The 24,453-nt window shown below is 55.4% G+C and overlaps 11 protein-coding genes across 11 annotated transcripts; 6 read left to right on the forward strand and 5 right to left on the reverse strand.

The window, feature by feature from the left end:
* Positions 1–435: 435 nt before the first annotated feature.
* On the forward strand, positions 436–2,437 carry VDBG_04134 (ATP-dependent DNA ligase domain-containing protein; the record flags this gene model as incomplete). Its single annotated transcript, XM_003006135.1, has 2 exons — positions 436–548; positions 880–2,437. The coding sequence occupies 2 exons, from the start codon at positions 436–438 to the stop codon at positions 2,435–2,437; spliced, it is 1,671 nt and encodes a 556-aa protein (XP_003006181.1).
* Positions 2,438–2,966: 529 nt separating this feature from the next.
* Positions 2,967–4,185, reverse strand: VDBG_04135 (conserved hypothetical protein; the record flags this gene model as incomplete). The annotated part of the gene is made up of 3 exons (XM_003006136.1): positions 2,967–3,737; positions 3,853–3,966; positions 4,021–4,185. 3 exons carry the CDS (start codon positions 4,183–4,185, stop codon positions 2,967–2,969), a joined length of 1,050 nt encoding a protein of 349 aa, XP_003006182.1.
* Positions 4,186–5,771: 1,586 nt separating this feature from the next.
* Positions 5,772–8,466, forward strand: VDBG_04136 (XPG N-terminal domain-containing protein; the record flags this gene model as incomplete). The annotated part of the gene is made up of 6 exons (XM_003006137.1): positions 5,772–5,803; positions 5,868–5,915; positions 6,145–6,631; positions 6,691–6,935; positions 7,074–8,129; positions 8,181–8,466. The coding sequence occupies 6 exons, from the start codon at positions 5,772–5,774 to the stop codon at positions 8,464–8,466; spliced, it is 2,154 nt and encodes a 717-aa protein (XP_003006183.1).
* A 949-nt stretch (positions 8,467–9,415) lies between these two features.
* VDBG_04137 (conserved hypothetical protein) lies at positions 9,416–11,753 on the reverse strand (the record flags this gene model as incomplete). Its single annotated transcript, XM_003006138.1, has 3 exons — positions 9,416–9,527; positions 9,716–11,058; positions 11,115–11,753. The coding sequence occupies 3 exons, from the start codon at positions 11,751–11,753 to the stop codon at positions 9,416–9,418; spliced, it is 2,094 nt and encodes a 697-aa protein (XP_003006184.1).
* A 575-nt stretch (positions 11,754–12,328) lies between these two features.
* Positions 12,329–13,905, forward strand: VDBG_04138 (tRNA pseudouridine synthase B; the record flags this gene model as incomplete). The annotated part of the gene is made up of 2 exons (XM_003006139.1): positions 12,329–12,362; positions 12,449–13,905. The coding sequence occupies 2 exons, from the start codon at positions 12,329–12,331 to the stop codon at positions 13,903–13,905; spliced, it is 1,491 nt and encodes a 496-aa protein (XP_003006185.1).
* A 443-nt stretch (positions 13,906–14,348) lies between these two features.
* Positions 14,349–15,081, reverse strand: VDBG_04139 (C-8 sterol isomerase; the record flags this gene model as incomplete). The annotated part of the gene is made up of 2 exons (XM_003006140.1): positions 14,349–14,719; positions 14,775–15,081. The coding sequence occupies 2 exons, from the start codon at positions 15,079–15,081 to the stop codon at positions 14,349–14,351; spliced, it is 678 nt and encodes a 225-aa protein (XP_003006186.1).
* A 550-nt stretch (positions 15,082–15,631) lies between these two features.
* Positions 15,632–16,328, forward strand: VDBG_04140 (3'-5' exoribonuclease CSL4; the record flags this gene model as incomplete). The annotated part of the gene is made up of 2 exons (XM_003006141.1): positions 15,632–16,096; positions 16,158–16,328. The coding sequence occupies 2 exons, from the start codon at positions 15,632–15,634 to the stop codon at positions 16,326–16,328; spliced, it is 636 nt and encodes a 211-aa protein (XP_003006187.1).
* A 1,170-nt stretch (positions 16,329–17,498) lies between these two features.
* VDBG_04141 (conserved hypothetical protein) lies at positions 17,499–18,473 on the forward strand (the record flags this gene model as incomplete). Its single annotated transcript, XM_003006142.1, has 1 exon — positions 17,499–18,473. One exon carries the CDS (start codon positions 17,499–17,501, stop codon positions 18,471–18,473), a length of 975 nt encoding a protein of 324 aa, XP_003006188.1.
* Positions 18,474–19,008: 535 nt separating this feature from the next.
* On the forward strand, positions 19,009–19,653 carry VDBG_04142 (conserved hypothetical protein; the record flags this gene model as incomplete). Its single annotated transcript, XM_003006143.1, has 1 exon — positions 19,009–19,653. One exon carries the CDS (start codon positions 19,009–19,011, stop codon positions 19,651–19,653), a length of 645 nt encoding a protein of 214 aa, XP_003006189.1.
* Positions 19,654–21,027: 1,374 nt separating this feature from the next.
* On the reverse strand, positions 21,028–22,270 carry VDBG_04143 (predicted protein; the record flags this gene model as incomplete). Its single annotated transcript, XM_003006144.1, has 2 exons — positions 21,028–21,274; positions 22,005–22,270. 2 exons carry the CDS (start codon positions 22,268–22,270, stop codon positions 21,028–21,030), a joined length of 513 nt encoding a protein of 170 aa, XP_003006190.1.
* A 576-nt stretch (positions 22,271–22,846) lies between these two features.
* On the reverse strand, positions 22,847–24,247 carry VDBG_04144 (nitrogen metabolic regulation protein; the record flags this gene model as incomplete). The annotated part of the gene is made up of 3 exons (XM_003006145.1): positions 22,847–23,293; positions 23,433–23,585; positions 23,627–24,247. 3 exons carry the CDS (start codon positions 24,245–24,247, stop codon positions 22,847–22,849), a joined length of 1,221 nt encoding a protein of 406 aa, XP_003006191.1.
* Positions 24,248–24,453: the final 206 nt, after the last annotated feature.

Here is a 24,453-nt window from a genome sequence, read left to right on the forward strand (position 1 = left end):
GCTTTGCTCAACACGCTTGCTGCGAACTGCAGGTTCAGCTCTCATACTGTCCGCCAATCCTACCGCAACCCAGGTTGTGAGAACAAAGAAACACTCGGCGAGCTTTACCGCCAAGTGGATGCTCGAGAGGCCAAGTGGTTGACTCGTATCATTCTGAAGCAAATCCACCTCACCGCCCTCGACCCCAACATTGTCTTTGGATCCTATGATGACCGTCTTCCATTCATCGCCAGGGTGCAAGAAAGTTTTGGAGTTGCTCTCACATCCTTGCGGGAACTGAGGGCATCAAACCCGCTCGGTATCGGTACACAGAACTTGGTTCACGTCATCAAGCCAATTCTCGGGACCAAGGTCGGCCGACAAACCTGGTTGAAGGGCAGGAGCATCAAACACTGCATCGGCCTCCATCCCAAGCGAATCAGCTGTGAGAAGAAGATGGACGGCGAGTACTGCCAAGTGCACGTCGATCTGAGCAAGGGATCCCGAAGCGTTCAGATCTTTTCCAAAAGCGGCAAGGATAGCACACAAGACCGAGTAGGCATTCACAAGTGAGTTCTCAGCCTATGTTAGCTCTCAGGTGTTGACTGGTGCGAAGGGCTATTCGTGACTCTTTGGGTATAGGCGGTAGCAAGCCGAAGATTTCTCAAGGATGTGTGTTGGAGGGGGAATTGTTGGTCTACAATGAAAGAGTAAAACAAAATGGCTGGCAAAACTCACAAAAGTCACATCTACTAACGGCAAACAGGAGGGTCGGGTACTCCCTTTTCACAAAATACGCAAATATGTCTTGAGGTCAGGCGTTCCGTTAGGCACTCAAAAAGACTCTCCGTAAGTTGTTGTTCCAGCAACATACATACGTTCTAGTTGCTGACCGACTAGGTCGGACCCGTACGAGCATCTGATGATAGTCTACTTTGATGTGTTGCTCATCGATAACGAGTCTCTGCTGGGAACCCGTCAATCAGACAGATTCAACCGACTCAGAGACCTAATTATGTGTCGCACCGGACATGCTGAGTTGGTCCACAGACAGGTGATTGATCTTAGCCTACATCAAGGTGCTTCAGATCTCCGACGAGCTTTCGCAGAATCCATTACTCATCGGGAGGAGGGCCTGGTACTGAAGCCAGATGATCCATACTTTGACTTCAGCAAGGATAAGCGGTCGCTTGCCGGTTGTCCGATCAAGTTGAAGAAGGAGTATATCGGAAACTTTGGCGACGTGGGAGACTTTGCCGTGATCGGGGCTCGATACGACCCTGTGAAGGCAAAAGAGTATAATATTCCAGGCCTGAAGTGGACACACTTTTACTACGGTTGTCTCATCAACAAGGGGGACGTTCAACGGCACCAAACCAAGCCTAAATTCATGGTGATTGATACCGTTGAGGTAAATACCACAATGATGAAGACTATTCTCATCCATGGTAACACGCTCGAGATTCCCTTCCTCGAGAATGTCTGCTTGGAATTGCAGATCCCTCCTCGAATGACTAGCGACAAACGCCCAACGGTCGTTTTCCGAGAGCCCCTTGTCTTTGACATACGATGCTTCTCTTTTGACAAACCTGGGAACACGGGATTCTGGATACCCCGTTTCCCACAAGTTTCGAAAGTGCACTTCGACCGAACGTTCATGAACACCATGACTTTCATTGAGCTGCAGGTTGCTGCAGAGGAGGCTAGGAATATACCCATCATGGAGGATAGCCAGGAGCTGCTCCATTGGATTAGCCTACTGGAGGACGCCGATCCTCGAGGTGTTGCAGTCGACGCCTTGACTCAGTCGACGGCATCATCTTTGTTAACAACTTCCCCCAGACGACAGTCTAGAACATCTCAACTCTCGAACATTGCGTCTCCTGATGATACCCCTACAAAGCTTCACCGTGCCCCAAAGATTGCGCTCTTCACAATTTCGGCTTCATCAGAACTGGCGGAACCCGACCATCCCAACACGCAGCCATGCTCCACTCAAGAGTTGAGTCTACGGCATCAAATCCAGGAAGCCGAGGGCCTCAAGAGAGGCAGCACTGAGGATTGTGTGAATCGAGCAGAAAACAAGCGACCGAAGTGCAACACATTGTCAGCCCCTGCATTTTCTGGACACTTGCATTGGTCAAGGACTCGTGCGGAATCATCTCAACGCAATTCGTTAACACGACAACCACTCTCTAACGTTTGCAACAATGTGTCGCCAGTTAGTCTCACACCATCTCAGTCATTTTCCCTCGACAGCACGACCAAACAGAAGCGATCTGCTAGGAGCAGCTACACCGCACCATTGTCATTCCCCGTCATGACTAGCAGGGAGATTGCTTCATCTCGGACCCTTGTGTCTTCAACTTCATCGATGAGGGCGGCGCGTCTACAACCCTTCCGCCACAGATGGTTTATGTCAGATCGTAGGCCACCGTTGCAAGATGAGGAATCGTGAAATTCTCTTGGCTCCCTGTATTGCAAACCAACTCCTTGTCACCGAGAGTATACTACCGGCGCACGGTATCAAGTCATGGGTGACCGATCCTGAAGACTGGCGCCAGAGCGAGTTGAGCCACGTGCGAGACGGTGCAGTGCGTGGATTGATATTACCGCCTCGCCGGCGCAGGAAGATTTGCTTTGTCGAGCGAAGGCGTGTGGAAGCCACTCGCCACATTGTGAAGCAGATTCAAGCACTGAACTTACGACTGCCTGATGGCGAACGCGAGTCGGTCGAGATGTACGACTGGCGGGTGCTGGAAGACATTGACCAACATGAGAAGTCATCCAGGGGTTCATCGCCGGCATCAGCAAAGTCTAACCCATGGAAGAAATGGTGGGTGGGGTTGGTATAGACGTCCCTCGGTAATTGATTCTGCGAAACGCTCATGGGTTGCTGGAGGCAGAACGCGGGCATTTTAGACGTAAAACATGATGTTTGAGCAAAGATTCTGGATACTGAATATCGACTCTATGCCTTGACATGTTTATGCCTTGGCCAGCTCCTCCTCCTTATACAGGTCCTTGTAGCTTTCCTTCAGTCGCATGTGCAGGTGTTCATCGGCCGTCACCACTTTTCTCTCGGCATATGGGTTTGCGTTCGGCGTTCCAGCTTCGGGCTTAAAATTCTTCACTCGGTCACTGGGCACTGGCTCCAATGCCGTCGCACCTACAGGGTGGCAGAAGAAGGCAATGGAATACCTCGGCCCTGTGTCGGACTCGCCTTCCACGGGCGCAGCGTCACCAGAAAAGACGACGCGATGGACGGTGCTCCGGAACAATCCGTTTGTCCAGTAGCTCAGCAGATCGCCAATGTTGACGAGGATGGGTGGGAGGGCGTCGTCCTCGGTACCGGGGGGCCGAACGGGGACGGGAGCCCAGGCGTTCTCGCGCGTGAGGATCTCGAGGCCGGCCTGACCCTCGAGACGGAAGAGCAGGGTGATGGAACCGTAGTCCGAGTGGGGCGCCCGCGCGAACTGCGTCGGGGGCGGCGTTGGAGGCGGAAGTGGCTGGGTAGTACAGGAGGCGAAGGATGGTGCCGGAGGGACCACGGGAGGGAAGGTGGGCGCTGGAGAAGAAGTCGGGGGGCGAGACATCGAGACCAAGGCCGAGTAGGTAGAGAAGGCGGAGGCAGAGCGAGTGGCACTGTTCGCGGAAGCCATTGACTTGGGGCTCGTCTGGTTGAATGGTGGCGGGGAGGGGTTGCTGGGCTTTGCCATCGGCAAACTCTCCAAAGTTGAAAGCTCTGGCGAGGGTTCCTGTTAGGGGGCCTCGTGTCCACATGACTTGTTTTGTATTCATGACTTACTCCTTGTAGTCTCCGACCTGGAACATGTTAATATGAAAAGTCTTGACGGGTAGAAAGCATCTTACCTTTTGCGTCTTGGGGTCAAGAGTTTCCGAATGCATACCCGACCAGCCACGGTTGTTGGTCTGGATAGAACAGGCGGCCTTTTCGTCGATAGGAGCCTTGAAAAGCTTGCGTGACTAGATCGTTGGCTGGTCAGTGAGGGTTTCGTCGTCAAGGGCGAGCGCACCTACAAGATCAAAAGCACCGTCGATATCAGACAAGCCTATAAAATCACCAGTGTTCTTGATATAGATGAAGCCATGCTCGGCAGCTGCATCAACGACTTGGCGGGCCACATCCGCCTCGTCAACGGCCTTTGAGACGTCAATGATGGGTATGTTTGCGTTTGGGGCCATTTTGATGATCGGTCTGCCGGGATTTGGGATGCGCAAGATGTATGTATGACTCCCTCACGAAGAAACCAGCCGAGGGGGGAGGTGGGCAGTCAATTGACTAAGGTAGCCTTATCGCGATAAGCCATGGTGGGATGTCAAGGAGGGGTCCGGTTGTGACGAGAATGTGTCACTTGGGGCACCAACCAGATCTCGACATGACCGGGTCCTGAATGGGACCTTGATATACGATCCAGTGAACCTAGCAAGATGCATGAATAGCTATGCGAATTCGTCAAGCCATATGCAGCTGTGGGTATGGGTAGTCTCCAATCAAGATCAGATAGTGCTCACGATGTCGCTGTTAGGTTTCTCGTTGCAAGCTGTTTTTTTTTGTGATAGACAGCACACGACTCGTTGGCTCCCCGGCCCGTCCCATGCAATGCAGTGCTTGGTGTGGATCAAGCTTCTGCACATCGGCCTCCATGCCTGTTGATGTGCAACATAACGTGCCCGGGTTGAGTGCCTGGGCCTGCACCTTACAGTACATGATGACCAGCACGGTATTCCTTATTCCCTCTGTTCAGCCCCTGTTCAGCCCCTGTTCAGCCCATCCTCGTTGACGAACGGGAGTCAAGTTGAACCCCCCATCCGTGCTACCGCATTGAACCCGTGAACGCCCCCAAAGTGACCTCTGTTCAAGATGACTGGGGCAGGAAACAAAATCGCACGGGCCACATGAGCTGTGTCGTCGGTACTTTGGCCGTCGCCGCCTCTGGCCAGATCTCAGCCGCGGGCAATCCCCCCCAACCCAATGACACACCAGGCACCGCCACAGGCCACGGCTGGCGCGGACCCCCCAGTCTAAAACACCCGCCGGGCACTTCCTTCCCCTAACAGTCAATCGGTTAGCGCCCCGAAATTCAAGGGTTTCCCTCCCCCGTCAAGCGCCCTACCCCCGGTACTCGCACGGTGACACGCACCTGTGTTCCAGGCACAACAGGCACGACCAGACAGTGGGCAGAGAGAGGTACCTGAGGACCGAAGTACCTGAGTACCAACCTAGCTGGCAGGAAGGAACGAACTGGATTGGACCTCACCGGACAGAAGGTCTGCCCAAGCCCCAAACTTCTTCTCTCCGAATACCTACCTCGCTCCGACCCTCGTCGCCTCGTCGCCGACTCATCCTCCTCTATTTCGAAGGACGACCTTCTTCTTCTGGCGTCATTGGCCCAGCGGTCGGCCGTCTCTGTTCATGACAAGCTCAGACCTTCTCTTGGGTGTCTTCTGAGCTGTCGTTTTCCTTGACCACGGCGCCCTCCCCCCCCCCTTTGTTGATCTCCAACGAGGTCTCGCGACACAGCTGAGCTCTGCTCTACGAGGAGTCATCTCTTCCAATCGAGCTTGGGGAGCTCCGCCAAGCTTGCGCAATCCGAATCAAGATGCCTTGTGAGTGCCTGTGCCCTTGCGATCCTCTTCCAGCTCTGCCACCCCGTCTTTCGATGCGCCCCTCCCACGACCACCGATTACGTCCCTCCTCTCGACAAGCTGCCTCGTCACATGCTTGCAAAGCTCGATGCGTCCCACAAACTGTCCTAGATCTCCGCTCGATGTCCTCCTCACTACCCGCCCGGGGGCAATAGTATGTAGGCAGAGAGGTCGATGCCATGCGCACATGGCATCATTGTTGGCTTTGGACTCTCGAGCATCACATCCACCGACGCGGTTGTTGAGGGTCAGCGCTGGCATGCAACGTCACACCAATACCAAGCCATTTTAATGAGGGTCATCGCAAGCTTCCGCCAGCGGGCCGCGTGGATGTTTTTGTGTTGAAAACGATCACTGCCCTCTCAACAACAATGGGACAACTGGGGCTGACGGCTAGATTTTTAGCTCTCGTGGAAGACGCCTGGATCAACGGCCAGGCAACGTGAGTCCAGCCCTCTCGAGGCTCTTGATCTGTGACTAAATTGTCGTGTGCAGGACCGCCAACGTATCTGACCTCGAAGACTGTGCCATCGCCGTCGACGCGACCTACTACTTGCAGCTCTGCCTCGATACCCCTCCATCCCGCGAACCTCTCTTGTCCGCGCTAGGGGGGCTTACTGGGCTCGACTACCATATACGTCAAGATCTAGAACAATGGAACGCCCACAAGATCACTCCGTTCTTCATATTTGATGGGCAAACTCTCCATGGTCAGGATGAAGTAGCTGCCCTGCGTGGCAAGCGGCCAACAAGAAGACGGACGAAGCCTGGAACCTCTACGCGAAGGGTGAGGCGGAGCAAGCCGTTACTGCATTCGGGGCCAATAGCGGTATGGAATATCAGTCTCCTGAGAGGTAGCGACGGTGCTGACCCAGGTCCTCTAGGTGCATTCCGAGTTCAGACTCTGTACCCTATGCTCCAGTCCATTCTCCAGGAGAATAAGCTGCACTTCCTAGTTGCACCGTACAATGCATCAGCTCAGGTATGCTTAGGCGTTGCTCCTGCTGCTGCTTGTTTCCTCTCTTCTGACTTGTGTGTCAGATTGCGTACCTGGACATGATCGACTCGGACCAATGCGCCGGCGTCATGGGGTCGCAAGAGCTGCTTCTCTACCCGATCAACGACGGCGTCATTCGCTCTTTCGACTGGGAGAACAAGAAGGTTAAGGCCATCTTCAAAAAGAGTCTGATTCGCTCCCTCAATGTCAATGACACTACGTTCACCGACGCCCTTCTCATGACCGGCACCTCATTTCTCTCCACCTACCCCCCGCTTCAGGACACGTCGTACGTAAGGCGCCAGCCTCACACGATTAACGATGCTGTGAACATGCTCCGTACGGCCGACAAATCTGTAGCGCAGTCTGCTTCTGCCTTCAGTGACGTCCTGCAACAGCAAGACCCTACCTGGCTGGACAGATACAGGCGCGCAAAGATGGCTGTTCTTCATTTCGTCTACATTGCAGAGTCGGGCGAAGTGAAGGTCAACGACTACGAGCATCTCACCAATGACAACTTGCAATATATGGGATTGCAACTTCCGGCAGAGCTCTATCACTATCTCAACGTGGGCTTGATCGGCGGCCGTGTCTTGAGCGGCATCACTCACCTCCAAATCTTCATTACACCGACTCTCGACGGCACCGTGTCAGAAGAATACAAGAAGCTGGTTACCAACCAACTTGTTCCCATCCGGGAGCAGACGCTTGCGCTGTTGATGCCACGTCTGAACCGCTGGATCTCACGCCAAGACGTCTCGTTGAAGGTCTGGTACGACGACAAGCTCTCACAAAAGCTCAACCACGCCGGCGTCCAACCTAACCCGATAGGACGTGCCGCGACTTGGGACATTAAAGAAAGTAGTTTCAAGAAGAGTGAGGTTACGGACGCTAAGCCAGGATCCATTTCATTTGAAGTGCTTTCACTGCTCTTCCCTGACTTTGCCAAGGAGACCTTCCCCAAGGAGAAACGCATTAAAGGCATCAACTCGGCTGATGAGATCACCTCGCTCGCTATTTGGCGCTTTCTGCAGCTTAGGGGCTATGTCGATAACGCCCATGGCTTAACAGGTTGGGGAAACGCATTGGCCGTGGCGATTATGAGTCTCAAGACCTGGACGAGTCAAAGCCGACCTGGTGGCTTGGAGGGTTACGAGGCTGTTCTGATGGCCTTTGAGTTGATCCGGCTTGGCGTTTTGCATGCGCACACTGGCTACGGAGAAGCCAATGGAAACTCGCAGAATGGCGCCGATGCGGAAGAGGGCAGCAGCCTACTCATCGGTCGCTGCGCTTCTCTCCTGAAGCTGCGACACGAAGCCAATGGATACACAGGGCCACTCAGCAAGCCCCTGCTGTACTTCCGTTCACTATCCACGACTGTTCGAGAAGCAGACCGAGACCTCATCGAAGCTATCGTTGCCTCAATGTTCCTGCACGCTCAGTCCAAGAGGGACAGAGATGATTACCTATCATTGAAGCAGAGGTAAGTGAAAACATGCGATTTGAATGTTTGAACCGGACTAATATTTTCTAGACTTCCCTTCCTTCACAGCCCTGATGTTGCGTTGGGCATTGCTGTCAAAACCTTCTTGACCGAGGTCTCTACTTCTGACACCCCAGAGGTGCGGCAAGCGAGGCTGAGCGCCTTCCCGGCCAACTTTGTGCCGAATGCGATCAACTTCGCTGAGGACCTTGAAATGAGCCTAGCGTTCTTTGACGCCATCGGCGCCGGTGTGGAAACGCTGAGCACAGAGCTTTCAGCTGACGATAAGGCGTCTTGGAGGGCAGCCCGAGACTATCGGGACGCGAGACGGGTCTAAGCATGGTTGAGTGCAGTGTTGGAGCATAGAAGGCACCTCAGTACACGGCATCCATAGCTTTGGTGACGCTTCAGATGGGAGTTTCTCCGCCAAACGTTGCTCGAAGCTTCCGAGGCGCGGCCATATTCGTGGTCGATACGCGCCGAGCTCAAGCCGATGGCGCGGACTGGCGAGGCACTGAGGGCGGGAGAACTGGTACCAAATACCTGTACTTCATCTATGGGTGGGACGAGGGCCTCGTCAGTGTGACTAGATGTTGAAGTGGCCGGGTCTGCGCCGGGCCTAGAAGGGCGGGTGGCTGAGAGGCACCCCGAACTGGGTGCCAGCAGTCCCCTCCCATCTGGTTTCGAGTATCATACAGTAGGCTCAAGATCCTGGGCCCGGCAGGCAACTGGCAAACAATATGAACAAAACTACTCGATATTCCAAGCAGCACTTCCAACGATGTACACCATGTGCTTCGATGGACCCGAAGGGCCTGTGAATGTCCACTAATCACAATGTAACATACATGGGCTTCCTACGAGGGTGCCGACGAGGCTTGGCGTGGATGACAACTACACGTACGTAGCACCAGATTTCACTCGGCGCATGACGACAGGGTGGGCAGGGCAATTTCCTTTCCTACACATAGCATCGTAGGTCGTCGAGGATCCGCCCGGCCTTGGTTCGTGCCCTGCTGAGGTCGTTTGAAACCGATCTCTTCCTCGCCGAAGAAACATGTGTCCTTCCTTGTGTCAGCCAGCATTCTCCAAGTTTGCTAGGTAACCGTATTCGCAAAGTTCATGTCATCAAAAGTCCCGGCATACCCCAAACGCCAAAGTAAACTATAGGTTTTTCGTCAAATCATAAGAGCCCCACATCCCCCCCCTTGGCTTTGATGCAGCGAGGCGGACAGCAGACTGAATGGCTAAGCGAACTGTTCGCAAAGCACAGCGTGGACTGTGATTTAGATGAGCAAGCGGCGCTTGATTGGTTGGGGGACGGTTTGCCCGTTGATCGTTTTTTGCTGGTTCTTGGATGTCTTCTCGCCCATGGCGCGGATTTTCTCTAAGAGGCGACTAAGGCAGATATTTGTTAGAACTGTCGAATCATGACATGTGAAATAAAATTGTGATTTGGAATGTGAAAAGGGGTACCAGCTGAGCATCGTCATCGTTTGCGCCAGACCAGGGTGGCGGGTACGAAGCGATCAACTGGGCCGTTACGATGTAACACGTGGTATATGGGGTCGAAGGGGGCGTCGTACTCAACAGGTAGATGGCCTTTTCCGCCTTCCAATTTGGCAAGGTTCATGATGCTGAGCATGTGCTCGTCTTGCTCCTCGTAGTGTGCGTCCTTGATGTGCTGCTGTATCCTCTCGCGGCCGTCACTGTCGCCTGGGTTGCGCTCCACAAAGTCGCAATCGTCTTCCTGATCACAGACCCAGGTGCCATGGGGGCCCTTGGGTGTTGTATCCAGGAGAGCTTCGGTGCGGATGACCACCTTCACAGGGGGCGGGCCATCGACTGCGAGATCTTCTTCTTCGTCTTCCTCGGTATCAGACTCACTGTTGTCCTCTTCGCCATCGACAATGTGAGCTGTCTTGGCCACCTTTGTGGCTCGGGAGTCCTCCGAATCATAATCAGAGAGCGCATGTTTGAAAGAAGGTCGAAGCCCAGACATTTTGCCAGACGGCCGACCTACTTTACGCGGGGGCGTCTCCATGTTGTGACCCATGCTGGGAGATTTCCCAATGGGTTTTCGGTGCTGCTCAGTCGCCGTGCCTGCGGCCGGATTCTTAGCTCGCGGTGTAGTGTACTCATTGATCAAAGCGGGCTCAAACAGGGTCGGAGTGATGCGTGGCCGCTCGGCTGCTTCCTTTATGACTCGGTACAGAGCAGAGGCTCCCCAGACTTGCTCGTCAAGCAAGGGCAACAACTCGCTTGCATAGTATGAGAAAATCTCAGCTGGTGCCTCATAAGTCTTCATCTTATATTTGTAGTAGACTTGCGATTTCATGCTCGCCAAGGTCATTTTTTGTGGTGGGATATTGTGATAGCTTCGTACGAACTCAAAAGCGTCAGCAAGTCGCTGCCCAGGGGAGCGCGTATCGTCTTCGGCAATGCCACCCGCTTCGGCAGGATCGTCGAGGGTTTTCTCTTGGGTCTTAGGTTGAGGGTCGATATCCATGACGTCCGCAACAGGATCGGCTGAAGCTTCTTCTGTTGACTTTGACCGGCGAGAGGTACGTTGCGGGGCGAAATCCTGCGTGTCGACTTCTTCATCGGCAGCACTTGTCGACCGCGTCGCCCTTCGCTGCGATATCCTTGAAAGCGCCTTCTGACTTGGCGGATCGGTAGCGCTAGTCTGCTGTGTCGTTACAACACCTTCCGTTGCTGGTAGGATTATGCCCATTTTCTTCTTCTTCTCAATCTCCTCGACCTTGGCTGTCAGCTCCTTATGCCTCTGCGTCAGCCATACAAAGAAGGTCGTGTGGGTCCAGTCAAAGTCCTCCTCTTCATAGCAATGGGAAATGAGAAACGAGGCATGCTCGTCACAGGCGTCAATGACCTCGTGATACAGGGCGCCGTCGCCAGCGATAACGGCGTACTTGATTTCATCGCATGTCAGCGGTTGATGCGAGAGAACGTGAAAAGCGCGCTTACCTGGAAGAACATAGTGTCAACATCCAAGCTCTTGAACACCTCTTCGTTGCTCGGCCGTTTCCCTTTTCTCTTGCCCTTCTTGAGCTTGACGGCTTCTCTGTGCGCATCATGGACCTCGAGCATGTTGTAATAGAGCGACACAGCCTGCGCCATCTTGTTGTAGATTGGAGTGTAGTCGATGGAAGGAGGCCTGATCTCGAACCAGCCGCACTTGCCGCCTGCCCAGACGCATGGGCTCTTTTCCTCGCCCTCGGCAATGCCGACGGAATATCGTACGCAGTCTGCAATCTCGATGTATGCCGACTTTGTGGTGCGTTTTCGAACTGTCAAGCGGCATGTCAGACATCTCTGCAAGTTCTTATTAGTGGGGGGTGAAGCAGTCATACACATGTTCTGCTGGCCCTCGTCAGCCTTAATGAAGCCGCGGACGACTACAGGCCCATCAAAGTAGACAGACAGGAGATTGGCCATTTGGCCATCCTTGCCGTAGACTGTGACATCCTCCAGAACGTAGGTTTCTTCTTCGCTGTTCTCGTCGAGGACCGCAAGCTTCAGGACGCTCGTCTCTTTGGCGTAGGTGATGGTGTCCTCGTCCACCGTTGCGACGGTGGAGTTGGACGATCGGCGCTTCCTCCCCATGTTGCTGCTGTGCGGGTCGTCGGTTGATGTGATTTAGGACATTGATATAGGTGATGATCCAGGCAGGGCAGTACTGTGTAGAGGCAAGGTGGATGTTCTGGGAAAAGGTAGTTGGCAGCGATACGATTTGGTATGGGACGTAGAATCCCTGTGGACTACTCGGCCTGGGGAAGCAGGTCACCCACCATCCATGAAGTGGACGCTAGAGGGGTCGAGGTAGGGATCACGGCACACGCGCCCCGACGCGATCCTCTTTAATGGTGGGTCTGGATTCGAGAGCCCGTGCGTAGGCATTCGGAGCGCAAAAGCTTGATAAGATAGCGGAACGGCCCCTCCAGAAAAAAATCCAATGCGCTGCTGCATCTGGGTAGGAACGAAGTGCAGGTAGGAAGGTCCCATTGCTGCGACTTCTCCCCAGCCTTTCGCTTCCAAATCCTCCCCCCCCGCTCTCTTCCCATTTCCAATCGTTGTGATCAGTTCAACCACGTAGTTGGTGGTTTTTCTCGCACCAATCGCCTGTCTGCTTTCTTGAACGAAATAGTGAGCGTATGCGAGTGACGGCACGTCTGTGGAAGATGGCGAAAGACACCGTTCTCGAAGGCGTCTTCGGTACGTTATGCCACATCCTCTCCCCCGTCGCCTCTGGGAGGAAAATGCACCCCAAGACCTTTCCGTTGACCTGTGCCACGATGCAGCCATCAACAAACCTCTGGGCATGAGCTCTGCCCAGGTGATCCGTGACTGCCAGCAGCACTTCAACCCCTCGACCCTTTTCGCACCCCTCGTGCAGCAGGAGATCAGCAAGCGCCTCAATGAGTCGGGCTCGCAGTTCAAGCGCCGCGGTATCAACAAGAAGGGCGCGCGCGTCAAGATGGGCCACGGAGGAACCCTCGATCCCCTCGCGACGGGCGTCCTCATCCTGGGTGTCGGCTCGGGAACAAAGTCCCTGCAGGGTTTTCTCGACTGCACCAAGACGTACGAGACTGTCGTCGTATTCGGCGCCGGCACAGACAGCTACGACCGCACTGGCAGGATACTGACCCGGAGGCCCTATGACCACATTACGAGGGAGATGGTCGAGAAGGAGATGGACAGCTTCCGCGGCAAGTTCGAGCAGATTCCGCCCCTGTACTCGGCCCTGAAGATGGAGGGCAAGCCCCTCTACGAGTACGCCCGCGAGGACAAGCCCATCCCCCGCGAGATCATCGGGCGCGACGTCGAGGTCAAGGAGCTCGAGCTGCTCGAGTGGTTCGAGCCCGGCACCCACCAGCACCACTGGCCGACCGAGGAGGCCGAGGCCGCCGAGAAGAACCTCGCCGAGCAGGTCTGGCGCGTGGAGAAGCAACAGGGCAACGCGCGCAAGTTGACGCCCGAGGAGGAGGCCGCCGACGAGGCCGCCGTCAACAAGCACGAGGACCAGAAGAAGAAGTTTGAGGAGAGACAGGACGAGCTCGTAAGGGACAAGCCACCACACAAGCGGCGCAAGTCGTCGTCGTCGTCTTCTGCTAAGCACCAAGCGCTAATGTCCGGCGCGTTGGGCCAGCTCCCCGCGGCGCCCCAACACCATACAGGAAAGGGCGCCAACCTCGTCCCGCCGCCGACGACGACCGCCCCCTGGTCTGACAAGGGACCCCCCGCCGCGCGCATCCGTATGACCGTCACCTCGGGCTTCTACGTCCGCAGCTTCTGCCACGACCTCGGCACCAAGGTCGGCTCCGCCGCCATGATGGCCGAGCTGAGCCGCGACAGGCAGGGCGACTTTGCGCTCAAGCAGAACTGCCTCGAGTACGACGACCTGGCCAAGGGCGAGGCCGTCTGGGCGCCGCAGGTCAGGGAGCTGCTCGCCGACTGGAAGGAGAAGCATCCCGACCCCCCTCAGAAGCAGGACGCGTTCCGCAATGACCGCAACCAGATCAAGCCGCGCGTGCAGCAGCACAGCAGCGAGTCCTCGAAGAAGAGGCAGCAAGAGGAGCAGCCCGAGGGGGCCAAACCGGAGAAGCGCAGGAAGAACTCCAGCTCCGGGGATGAGGCGCCGGTGGTCAAAGCCGCGCCGGCGAGCCCCAAGGCGGCAGAGGCTCAGGCCGAATCGCCACAAAAGGTGAACGAGACTGTCCAGGACGACGAGTCGGAGTGGGATGGCATCAAGGACTAACACGTGTAAATTCGCAGCATGACTCTTCGTTGGACAGGCCGAGGCCAACTACCGAAATCGGTCAGTAGGGGGTTCTTCCCGATTGAAGCATCCAGACGGGATGTCTCGGTGATATTTTCAGGAGCGTTTAGATGAGATCACATGGCTGAGGTCCAGGATTGCTTTCTATGGGCCTACCGGCCTCAATGATACCAATTACAGAACAGATTGTCTGCCTGGCAGACTCGTTTCATCTGATTAAACACCATGTCACATGACGCAAACGGTGCACTTTTTTTTTTAGCGAGGGTGCGGATATCGTCATGAAAACTCCATCTGCCATTCAAGGGGCTATTGTCCTCTCAAAGATGGCATAAGACTGCATTACAACATTATATCAGATCTCTACAGGTTTACATATCTTACACATTATGCGTGTCCTGCGTGCCAGACCAGGACGAAGCCTAGAACTTGCCCTTCAGGAGATTGCCAATCATCTCCCTGGCCGTGATGCGCGTGGTGTGGTACAGCGTGGGGAAGTCAACGGTGCTCGTGAAGCCGTCGGCGTATCCGAACAGCAGCATGGGAGGGATCCAGCCGCGGGCATACTCGAGGGCGAAACAGCCCTCGGGCATGCTGTACTGCTTGACGGTGCCGCGGACGAGGTGGTGAACGGTGCCAGGGGTGTAGACCTCAGGGGTGTAGACGCCAGGTCCGGGGGCGTAGGCGAGCTGGGTGCCAGTGAGGATGTGGAAGTAGTCGTTGGAAGTGTGGCGGCCGGTGTGACCCTCAGTGCCAATGGCGGTACCAAAGATGATGAGGTACTCGGTGATGCCTGGTAATCACGTCAGTTGGAGTCACAGATAGGTTAGAAGGTAGGCTGAGCTTACTGGCGTGGATGATGTACATGGCACCCATGGCACCGCCGGCGTTGTTAAACACCCACTCCTCGTGCAGGTTCACGACGTCCGGGTGCTTATCGTTCAGCTCGGCGACGATGTAGTTGACAATGTCGGCCGTGTTGTTGCCATGCTCGGCAATGGCACGGAGTTGAAGGTCGTGGAGGTGGTCGAGGTCGAAGACATAGAAGCTCTCCAGGTTCTTCTCGAGAACGACGTAGATAGGGGTCAAGATACCGAGAAGGGTGGCCAGGAAGAAGAACCAGCCGCCAAGGCTGTTATTGCGCGGCGGAGACATGTTTGCGCGGATGAGGCGGACGAGAATATCACAGGGAGTGAAAGGTGAAGGAGTGTGGGAGCACAATCGGCTTGAGATGGAATCGCGGGCTCGATGTAGGAGGTGTCGGCAACCCTTATGAACTCGCAGAGTCGAGCGAGCAGTCGATCACAACAAGCCTTGTGGGGGTGTTTTTTCGCTGGACCCCTAACAACAGATTCTGCCTGTTGTCACCGCCGGGGACGTCTCTTCCCGATGGCCTGAGAATCGAGACGGAGTGGCTCAAAGTCCCGAAAGCGCCTGTCAGACGAGATCTTTGCAGTGCCCGTGGTGGGTCGCCAGCTGCACCACAGGCCTATTGACGCACTAACGCGATCCGCGGGAAGCGATTGCTGCTTGTCGCGACCGAGACCAAAATTTCCCACTCACTCATTCACCTGCCAGCCTTCCTGACCAGCGACAGCTTGCGACGCCAAATCTTTACCACCGCTCACCCCCCTCACAACCGAACACGAATTCGAGAGAACCCACTCACACTTGCAGGGTTTTTGGGACTTCGGATCATCCGGCCATGGCAACGGACGCCATTCCTCAGACTGCCGTTCCCGGCACCGCACTCGGCCCAGCCTCTCGCTACCGCTCCGGCGCCGGTACTCACATTCATGAAGGCATCATCGTCTCCTCCCTGCTCGGCCGAGTAACGGTCGACACACCTGCCTCAGCCAACGGCCCGGCCAAGCGCCTAACGCGCATTGCCGGCGTTCTCAACTCACCGGCGGACCGAGCAACGATCTCGGTGTCGAGGCATGGTGGCAAGAAGCGCGAGGCACTGCCAGATGTCAGCAACATCGTGCTATGCCGCGTGCTGCGCCTGATGCCTCGGCAGGCGATAGTGTCGATTCAGCAGGTTGGCGACACGGTGCTGCAGACGGAGTGGCAAGGAGTCATTCGGTCGCAAGACGTACGAGCGACAGAGAAGGACAAAATCAAGATCCATGAAGCGTTCAAGCCTGGCGACATTGTGAAGGCGCAGGTGGTGAGTCGAATCCGGGGGCAAGCCGTAAGGTATTGTGAGTATGGTGCTGACTGCAGGGCAGATCTCCTTGGGTGACCAGGCAAATTACTACTTATCGACGGCGAGCAATGAGCTGGGAGTCATCATGGCGACGAGTGAGGCTGGCAACGACATGGTGCCTGTGAGCTGGAAGGAGTACAGGGACCCCGAAACGGGGGTTGGCGAGTTGCGCAAGGTCGCGAAGCCCAACTGAAGACAAAGCTAGGCTCTACGATGCGATCGACGACCGTAGTGTCCGCCGGAAGGACTCCCGCGAGCCGATTGATCGACCTGACAGATTTCCCTCGGCCTTGCCGGTCGTGTTGGCGAGAGGTACGCCCCCCCAGTCAGGTTAGTGTCCGAAACACGGCAGCATGAGCATGACCGTCGTACCAGTACGACAACTCGCGACAAGAGGAGCAAAGAGCAGGGGAGCTCCGACAAAGCACGGCCAGGAGTTGGCCTTGTCATCGGTTCAGCAAGTCAGCCGTGCGAGGGCTTCAGAAAATTCGGATAGCACCTTGGCAGATGCAGCTGGCATGGCGGGGGGTTAATTGACTGGACATATTGGCCTGGGCCTGTTTGAGTAGAAGGTCGAGCACCGAGGATGATGCGTGGCAGGTCTGCTGTTCGCTGCAGTTGGAGCATGTCCAAGCAACCAAGACACAATAATGAGGAGGACAGGTAGCTCTCACGGTCGTGGGTCGTCACTGGGAATGCGCTGAGCCCAGAGCGCCTGCCTGACTTAGTCTCCCTCAATATAAGGTCCTTTCGAGCTTGACAGGTGCCCCTTGCCCTCTGGTGCGTTCAACGATGTGGCTTGTCGTTGGAAAAGTGCAGTGACAGCCCCCAGAATGTGGGGCCTCTTATGGACGCACTACGATGATCCATGCTTCCTTCCTGGTCTCGTTCCACCAGGTCCCTTCCTTTCCGTGTCCTTGGAACTCCCCCATTCGTCCAGTCGTCCCTTCCGCCTAATCCTAATTAATCTTCGTACCGCGCAGGGGCGCAGCTGCCCATGTGAGAAATGACCGGGACCTGGAGGGGGCTTCACCTTTTTAGACTCTCCCCCCGCCACCGAACACACCTCAGCCCGGCACAAACCCAAAGCCCAGCCCGATACTTAGCCCAGCCATCGTTCTTCTACGCAGCGTCAAAGCCAAGTACCTAGTTCAGGAAGAATAAAATGCCAGGCGCCCCCTCCCGCCCCCACGCGACCCCCTCCCCATCATCTGTTGGAGAGATCATCAACTCGGCCAGCTTGATTCTCGGTCGCCGTTTTCCCTCCTCCGTAGGCGCAAGTTCACAGTCACAAAGAGCCTAGACGCCTTTTCAGACCGCCTCCTGGATACCTCGAGCACAACCACCACAGCACGCGCACACCATGAGTGCAACTCTCACCATGACGACGACAGCGACCACGCCGCCACTGCCGGCGACACTCTCGCTATCGACCGAACCCCCGTCCCCGCCGCTCTCCGCCTCCCATTGCTGCCCAGGCTGCGGATTGGTCCTCCCACCACTCCTCGAACCCACCACAAAGGAGTTGGCCCGCTCCGCAGACAGAGACAGTGCTTACATCCAAGAAGCAGCTGCTTCTCTCCTTGAAGCCCAAGCCCGCATCGCCGACCTGGAGGCACAGGTCCGTCTACTGAACCAGAAAGCCACCGCTGCCGTTGACCGTTGGGCCGATTACGAGGACGAGCTCGCGAACCTCCGCAAGCAGGTCAACGCCCAGCCTCAGCCCCAACAATCACCGCCACAACAACCCCTCCCATCTCCGAGCAGATCATCATTCCTGCCGACCGCAGGCGTTGCGAATCGCCTTTCAGCGATGCTGTCGCGCAAATCGACGCCTAATCTTCGGCCGAGTTCCATTCCGTCGACGCCGACTTTGACAAGGACCCCGGCGCCGGAGGAGGAGGCTTTTGGGGATGATGGTCCAGCGCACCCGCTGAATGCACATGCCGACCTGCTCTCTGCTTTGCATCATGAGCAGCATCTTCGCCGCGCTGCTGAGTCACGTTTGAGCACCACGGACCAGGAAGTGGAAGAGCTGTCCGTCTCTCTCTTTGAGCAAGCCAATGAAATGGTGGCAACAGAACGGCGAGCGAGGGCTCTTCTCGAGGAGCGGGTTGAAACGCTAGAGAAAAGAGAGGCGGACAAGAAGCGGAGGCTCGATCGGCTTGAGGGCGCCGTAGGCCGCATCGAGCGTGTGAGATCCTTGTTAGGCGAGGAAAGGCTGAAGAAGATGCGAGAGCAGTCACAAGTCGAGAACGATATGGCAGGGAGGACAACCCCGCCGCAGGATGATGAAGAGGCTAAAATTTTGGTTGAGCAAAGCGACACAAGAGACTGATTGAGGCATTCATAATTCAACACTCAGCATACAGATTACGACGAAATGAAGCATAAGGCATTAGAGATCAACGGGACACGGCAGTCAGGCTCGGGTGAGGAGTAATGGGATGCCAGGACAAGGAAGGCATTGGCTTTAAAAAGGTATAGACTTTTGGGCATTTGTATATCGAGGCCGAATGAGGAGGCACTGGCTGGGTTTGCTAATTGACTTCACGATTCATCGACCTGCGTAGGCGATATCTCTGCTCGGACCTGCTGGACCAACGAATGTACCATTGCAGCAGGCTGATTGGAAGTCGAGGCGTTGATGGCGCAGTTGGCTCAGCAGAATAGTACGACGCAACGTGATAGGCGTAGACCTCACACCCACCACGAAGCACAGCCTGTTCGTGGCAGCCTGCGTCCAAAGACACATATTCAGCGTTGGTTCCCCGACTCATTCGTTGTACAATCCTTAACCCAGCCTTATCGTCATTCTCAAACACATCGTCCAAGGAGTTGATCCAACGGCAAACCATAAAACCAAGCTCGCCATGTCCTCATTTCCATACATGCGCCTCGATCTCTCCACCTACGCCATTCGCCTCCTCATTCTTCGCAAAGGTGGCCATTTCGATCCCATTCGATGCAATCTGGTTCAGGCAATCCTGGACAACGAGTATCTGATACCCTACAAGGCTCTGTCGTACACGTGGGGCGATGCTTCCGACCGCGTTGAGATCAAAGTTGACGATAGGACGTTTGGTATCACAAGAAATCTTTATGATGCACTGGATCATCTACGAAGCGAGACGACAGATACATTCCTCTGGGTCGACGCTGTATGCATGGACCAGGATCATCACCAGGAGCGCAATCACCAGGTCGGCCAGATGAAGCTCATCTACGAAAATGCCGACGATGTTATCATTTGGCTAGGACTCGGCAGCCATGAGACCGATACCCTCTTCGAGGTGATACAACGGCTCGACAACGAAAGTACCGAAATACCTCGTTGGGCAGCGATAGAGACTTGGAACGCCCGGTGGTCGGCTCTCTTGCACGGAAGCGGCGGCATTCCGACTCAGCAACTTCGCATACTGCGAGATGCACTCCGAGAAGTTCTCGCGAGGAAGTGGTTCGAAAGGATATGGGTCATCCAGGAAGCCTACAGCGCCAAAACGGCCACAATTGTCTGAGGGTACAGTGCGGTCAGGTCGAGGGCGTTCGCTCTCATGCCGGCCGCTATGGGCATCGAGCCCCTCCCACAACAACAGGCCCTGTTGGCAGTTATGCCAGGGCCTCTGCGATGGCATAACAGAGAGCCCGAGTCGCGGAGCCTGAGGACGCTGCTCCAACAATTCGGCGATTGCAAGGCGTCGGATGAACGTGATAATATTTTTGCGTTACTTGGTATCGCCTCGGACGCCTCACAGGATGGCATCCTGCAGCCGCGATATGACCTCCCCATGATGACTACTTTGAGAAGCACGATATCCTACTTAGTCCTCGGGACTGTGCTGGACGAATCATTTCGGTTACCTGAGTGGAACTTTCGGGACTATGCCAGCGACTGCATCATCTCCCGCACCAGCACTACAAGTGATCTCAAAACCCACACACAAACGGTTTCGCTCCTCACAACTTGCAACGAACATTACATTCTCACTTACCGTTGACACCTATTCTGCGCCTTCTGAATATAAACAAGGTCGCGACCCTCGACACAGCGTTGCCTACTCTTGATGGCTTGGACGTTAATGTGGTGTGTGGCAGCTACCCACTCCTCCATATCGCTGTGATTGTCAGCCATGCAGAGCTGGTCAAACTGATCTGTAAAGACAAGCGCCTCGACAAAGCCGCGCGGGACACAGATCTACTGACGGCCCTGGAGCTGGCGGTAAACAAGAAAAACGTCACAATAGTCAATATGCTTCTCTCGAAACACATCGCTGGACAGAAGCTCCATCACTGGGACAAGGGGAATTCTCCCCAAGCTCCCCTCGCGATTGCTGCAGCGCAGCAATCGACGGATTGCCTCGAATTACTGCTTCAAGCAGGCGCAGATACCGATTCCGGCCCCGGGGCACGATTGACGCCGCTCGGGATGGCTAAGGCACTGGGGCACTTGAGGTCACTACGGATCCTGCTTGAGTATGGGGCAGATCCTGATAGAGACGAGCAGCCTGATAACTCCCCCTCCCCCCTCTTACCTACCAAACCCGTGGCTGAGATGCAGCGGTTGCTCAGAAAATGTAGCCGTCGCACTTCATATTGGTTTCGGCCTTACCAGAGATGGTTCTACTTGAGACGTGTGAGGATCCGGCGCATGGAAGTAGCCCGCACGGTCACCAGGAAGACTACTCTGGCCATCACCAGGAGTGCAGAAATAAGAAGTCTAAGCCTACAAAGCTTCGAAGCACTCTTTTGGAAAGGCTGCAGGGAGCGGATGGGACGTGTCCAGATATCTCGTAAACGGCGCCGATTTGGATTTAACGATGCCCTTAGAAGGTTCGAACCTACGATTTATAACGCACGACCAGCACAACAACATTGGGCTCACCAATCACAACTCAATTCCATATATCCAATCTTTGTGAAGGCAGAATGGCAAGCATGGCAAGCATGGCAAGCATGGCAAGCATGGCAAGCATGGCAAGCATGGCGAGCAGGACGAGCACGGCGAGCAGGGCGAGCTTGGCGAGCAGGACGAGCTTGGCGAGCAGGACGAGCAGCACGGGCATGGCGAGCATGGCGAACATGGCGAGCAAGGTAAGCAAGGTAAGCTGCCTGGCGTCGTGTCTGGGCGACTTAAACCCACTATCGAAGCCATGGTTAGCGCTGGCTCTTTGTGTAAGATATATATTAGACCAAGAGATATATAACTCAAGGATGACGAAAGCGTGTGCGTCCATCAACACTTTCTTGATTACAAGGGTGCTCGGCGATTGCTTGTTCCACAGAGTACTATCCGTGTCCAGGCGGATAGACCTGCCCGATTAATCTCAAGGCAGTGGAAGCACGAACGCAATACAGATCACACAAGTGCAGGTGGCTTGCCCTGGCTGTGGAACATTTCCTGCACCTCCAAGCCGCGAGAGAGCACTCAGTACGCGCGTGTGAGCCCTTCCCGGTTCTTTCATAAGCTCGGTCTCGAAGTCAACCCGGACAGAACCCGCCACTGCATCATGTACCCATGGCCCTACTGGTTTCTAATGGGAGCGGCGGGCAAGACAAAATGAAGACGAGCCAGGAGTTTGATAGCAACTTATCCGTAGATAAACTTTACCCTCGGCATTTGTATGTCCGGCTCTGGTCGATGCATCACGTCTCTGCATTCGGAGCGGCAGGCCAAGACTCGAGAAGCCCCCTCAATGGACATGTTCCGTAAGACACTCCCCTTCTTCCAGGTGCCGAGGAGTCGAAACCTATCCCTCGAATGCGAATCAGTTGTAACCTAACCTTCTGTGCGGCAGAAGAGAGAGGCCTTTGCCGAAGCAAGCCTTCTCCGCTGTGAGCTGCAAGATGCATGAGCTTACCCCTTACCCACCAGATAACGATTGTCTTCGCCCGGTCGTTATCTTCTCCCGTACTACATCGGCTGCCCACGCCACAGTCGTATCTGGCGGCGTTGACAGCCTCCCACGCGAGTCCCCCCACGCCCGTTGGCCGTGCAGCGTGGACAGGGTCCGTTGGTAGGTCGGCCATGCGCCGCACAGTCGAGAACTCACCTATATATCTCAGCTTCAGGCGCAGGACCGTTGATCGACGCTCCTCATCCGCTTTCCCTCCTCTTGCGTCCCTCGACTGCGTCATCGTTATGCGTGACATGCTGCGCGTGGAGACAACAATTCACCGAAGTTCCAACACCAAACACAATGCAGGTCAAAAAGCAGCGAGAGAGATATTGATTGAAAATGTCTCATCTTCCATGGATTGTATTTCGTTGGCAGCTTCCTGCTTGGGCTTGTCAACCCATGGCGAATCCATTCCTAAATTCAAATATCCAGACCCAAACCCCGACTGTGCGGTGTTCGTATTCACCTTTTTTCGTCTTCCGATACCCAAACGCCGCGCCAGAATCGCATCCGAGTCGTCGAACGGACTATTATGCTTCGCTCATAATATGTGCCCAGCCAAACCCTCTGTAACCGCTATGCAAACGCAGGTCGTCAACCCAACCGCGCTTCAGTGCCTCGATAGATCATTCAGGTCATGAAAAACCCCCCTTCTCCACAGCAGGACAGCATGGCGCCCGCGACGCCACGGCCTGCAACCACGAAAGAAAATAGACGGATATCTGTCGAACGTATTTATGCCCAGGTAAGTTTGTCGTTTCCCTTGTTGGCTGTTGACCCTGGGAGTCAAAGGCACGTCAATGTCAGCGACATGTTAGGCCAGCCATTGTTCTTCGTCCCTCTTCAGTCCTCTCATTACGAGTCCCTCGTCCTCGTCGTCTTCCTCCTCCTCTTCTTCTCCACGCTCTTCATCGACCCTTTCCTGGGAAATTGTGTGACCCTGGGCCACTTCTTCATGCAAATCCTCTTCGTCAAGCATCCACGTAAGACCATTGGCTTGCTCCTCGAGCGGGAAGACCTCCCGTGCGTATTCCTCCAGCCCCCGAGGCCCTTCCCAAAGCGCCATGGATTGCTCCGGGCAGCTATCGTCGAGCTCGGCGTCGCCAAAGTATGGCGGTTGCTTTTTGGGGTCATCGTGGCCAAGACCGAAGAGCTTTTCCAGAGCCTCGAGCTGTTCTCGATACCCAGTAGGAATCTTCACCTTGAGGTGGATAGGCGCCCTGACATACTTGACGGGTCGACCAACACCTTTGGCGAAGACCTTGCAGGCCTCACGCGGCGTCAGCATTTTCCCAGGCGAGCCCGACGCGCCGGCCACGCCACTTTGACGCGCCGTCCTTGAAGATCTGGATGATGGCGGGCCCGACATCATGCTCAGCATCGATCCATGGCAGCTTCACATCTTCGTGGAATGGAGCTTCCCAGCGGAAGGACCCATCGGTCTGCAGCTCCATGCAGAAGAGAGGGTATTGCAAGGACGTGAAGTTGTTGTTGTAGATACCCGTGTACACAAAGGTCGCAGGAAGTTCAATCTTGCGGATGTACTCCTCGACCTGGGGCTTGGAGGCCCATAAAGGCAATGACGGCCACTCACAAGTTGTAGGCTGAGTGATCCCGCCATGGATGAGTAAATGTAGTGCTGGATATTCGCCTTCTTGGCGGCGTCGGCAAGCGCCTTGCCGATCTGGAACTCATCGCCATAGAAGGTGGTGTTGATGAAGGCTAGCTGCGTGCCCCTGAAAAGGTCGCTGATGAGGTCATGGTTCACTCCTACGCCGGAAATGGGACCATTCTTGGTGACGTCGCGGTTGTCGGGTGTGGGCTTGTGTCGCGTGTAAAGCTCGCCAACGAGGACGGTCACGTTGGGATTTGAGTTCACTTCAGTGGCTACCACACCTTCGAGGTTGCGCAACTGGGCGCGGACGTGGTATCCGACGGCGGTGGCGACTCTGATGAAGGAGGCAGCCTGCCGACCGCTGGCATTGATGACGGCAATGGTCTTGTCGGGTGAGGACATGAAGCGCTTAGGGGGGCGGAAAGTGAGGGAGTTGTTGCGGGAAACGAGGGGAGACGACTCCGAATAGGAGGAGCGGGAGTGCTTGTGTGTCTTGTTGAACTCGGCTGCTGGCTGGTCGCGTTGGTGGTTGAGGTGATGCGTGGCGGGGCGGATAGGTATCCCGACCCTGCTGAGTTGAGAAGGCATGAGGGTCACCATGAGAGGCTTTCAGCAGCGCTGACGAAGAATGTGCAACGACCAGACGGCGGAAAAAGCAGCAGTGAGAGGTTTGTTGGAGTGGGAAGATGGAGAGGTGAGAGACGGGGAAATTCTGCGACGACGACACAAAGGCCGAAAGTCAGATTGTGTGGCAAGTGTCAGCGCTTCAGACGAAGGAGAGAGCGTTGTCCCCGCTGTTCCCCGGA

This window comes from Verticillium alfalfae, genomic scaffold (genome assembly GCF_000150825.1).
Source record: "Verticillium alfalfae VaMs.102 supercont1.4 genomic scaffold, whole genome shotgun sequence".
Lineage (NCBI taxonomy): Eukaryota > Fungi > Ascomycota > Sordariomycetes > Glomerellales > Plectosphaerellaceae > Verticillium > Verticillium alfalfae.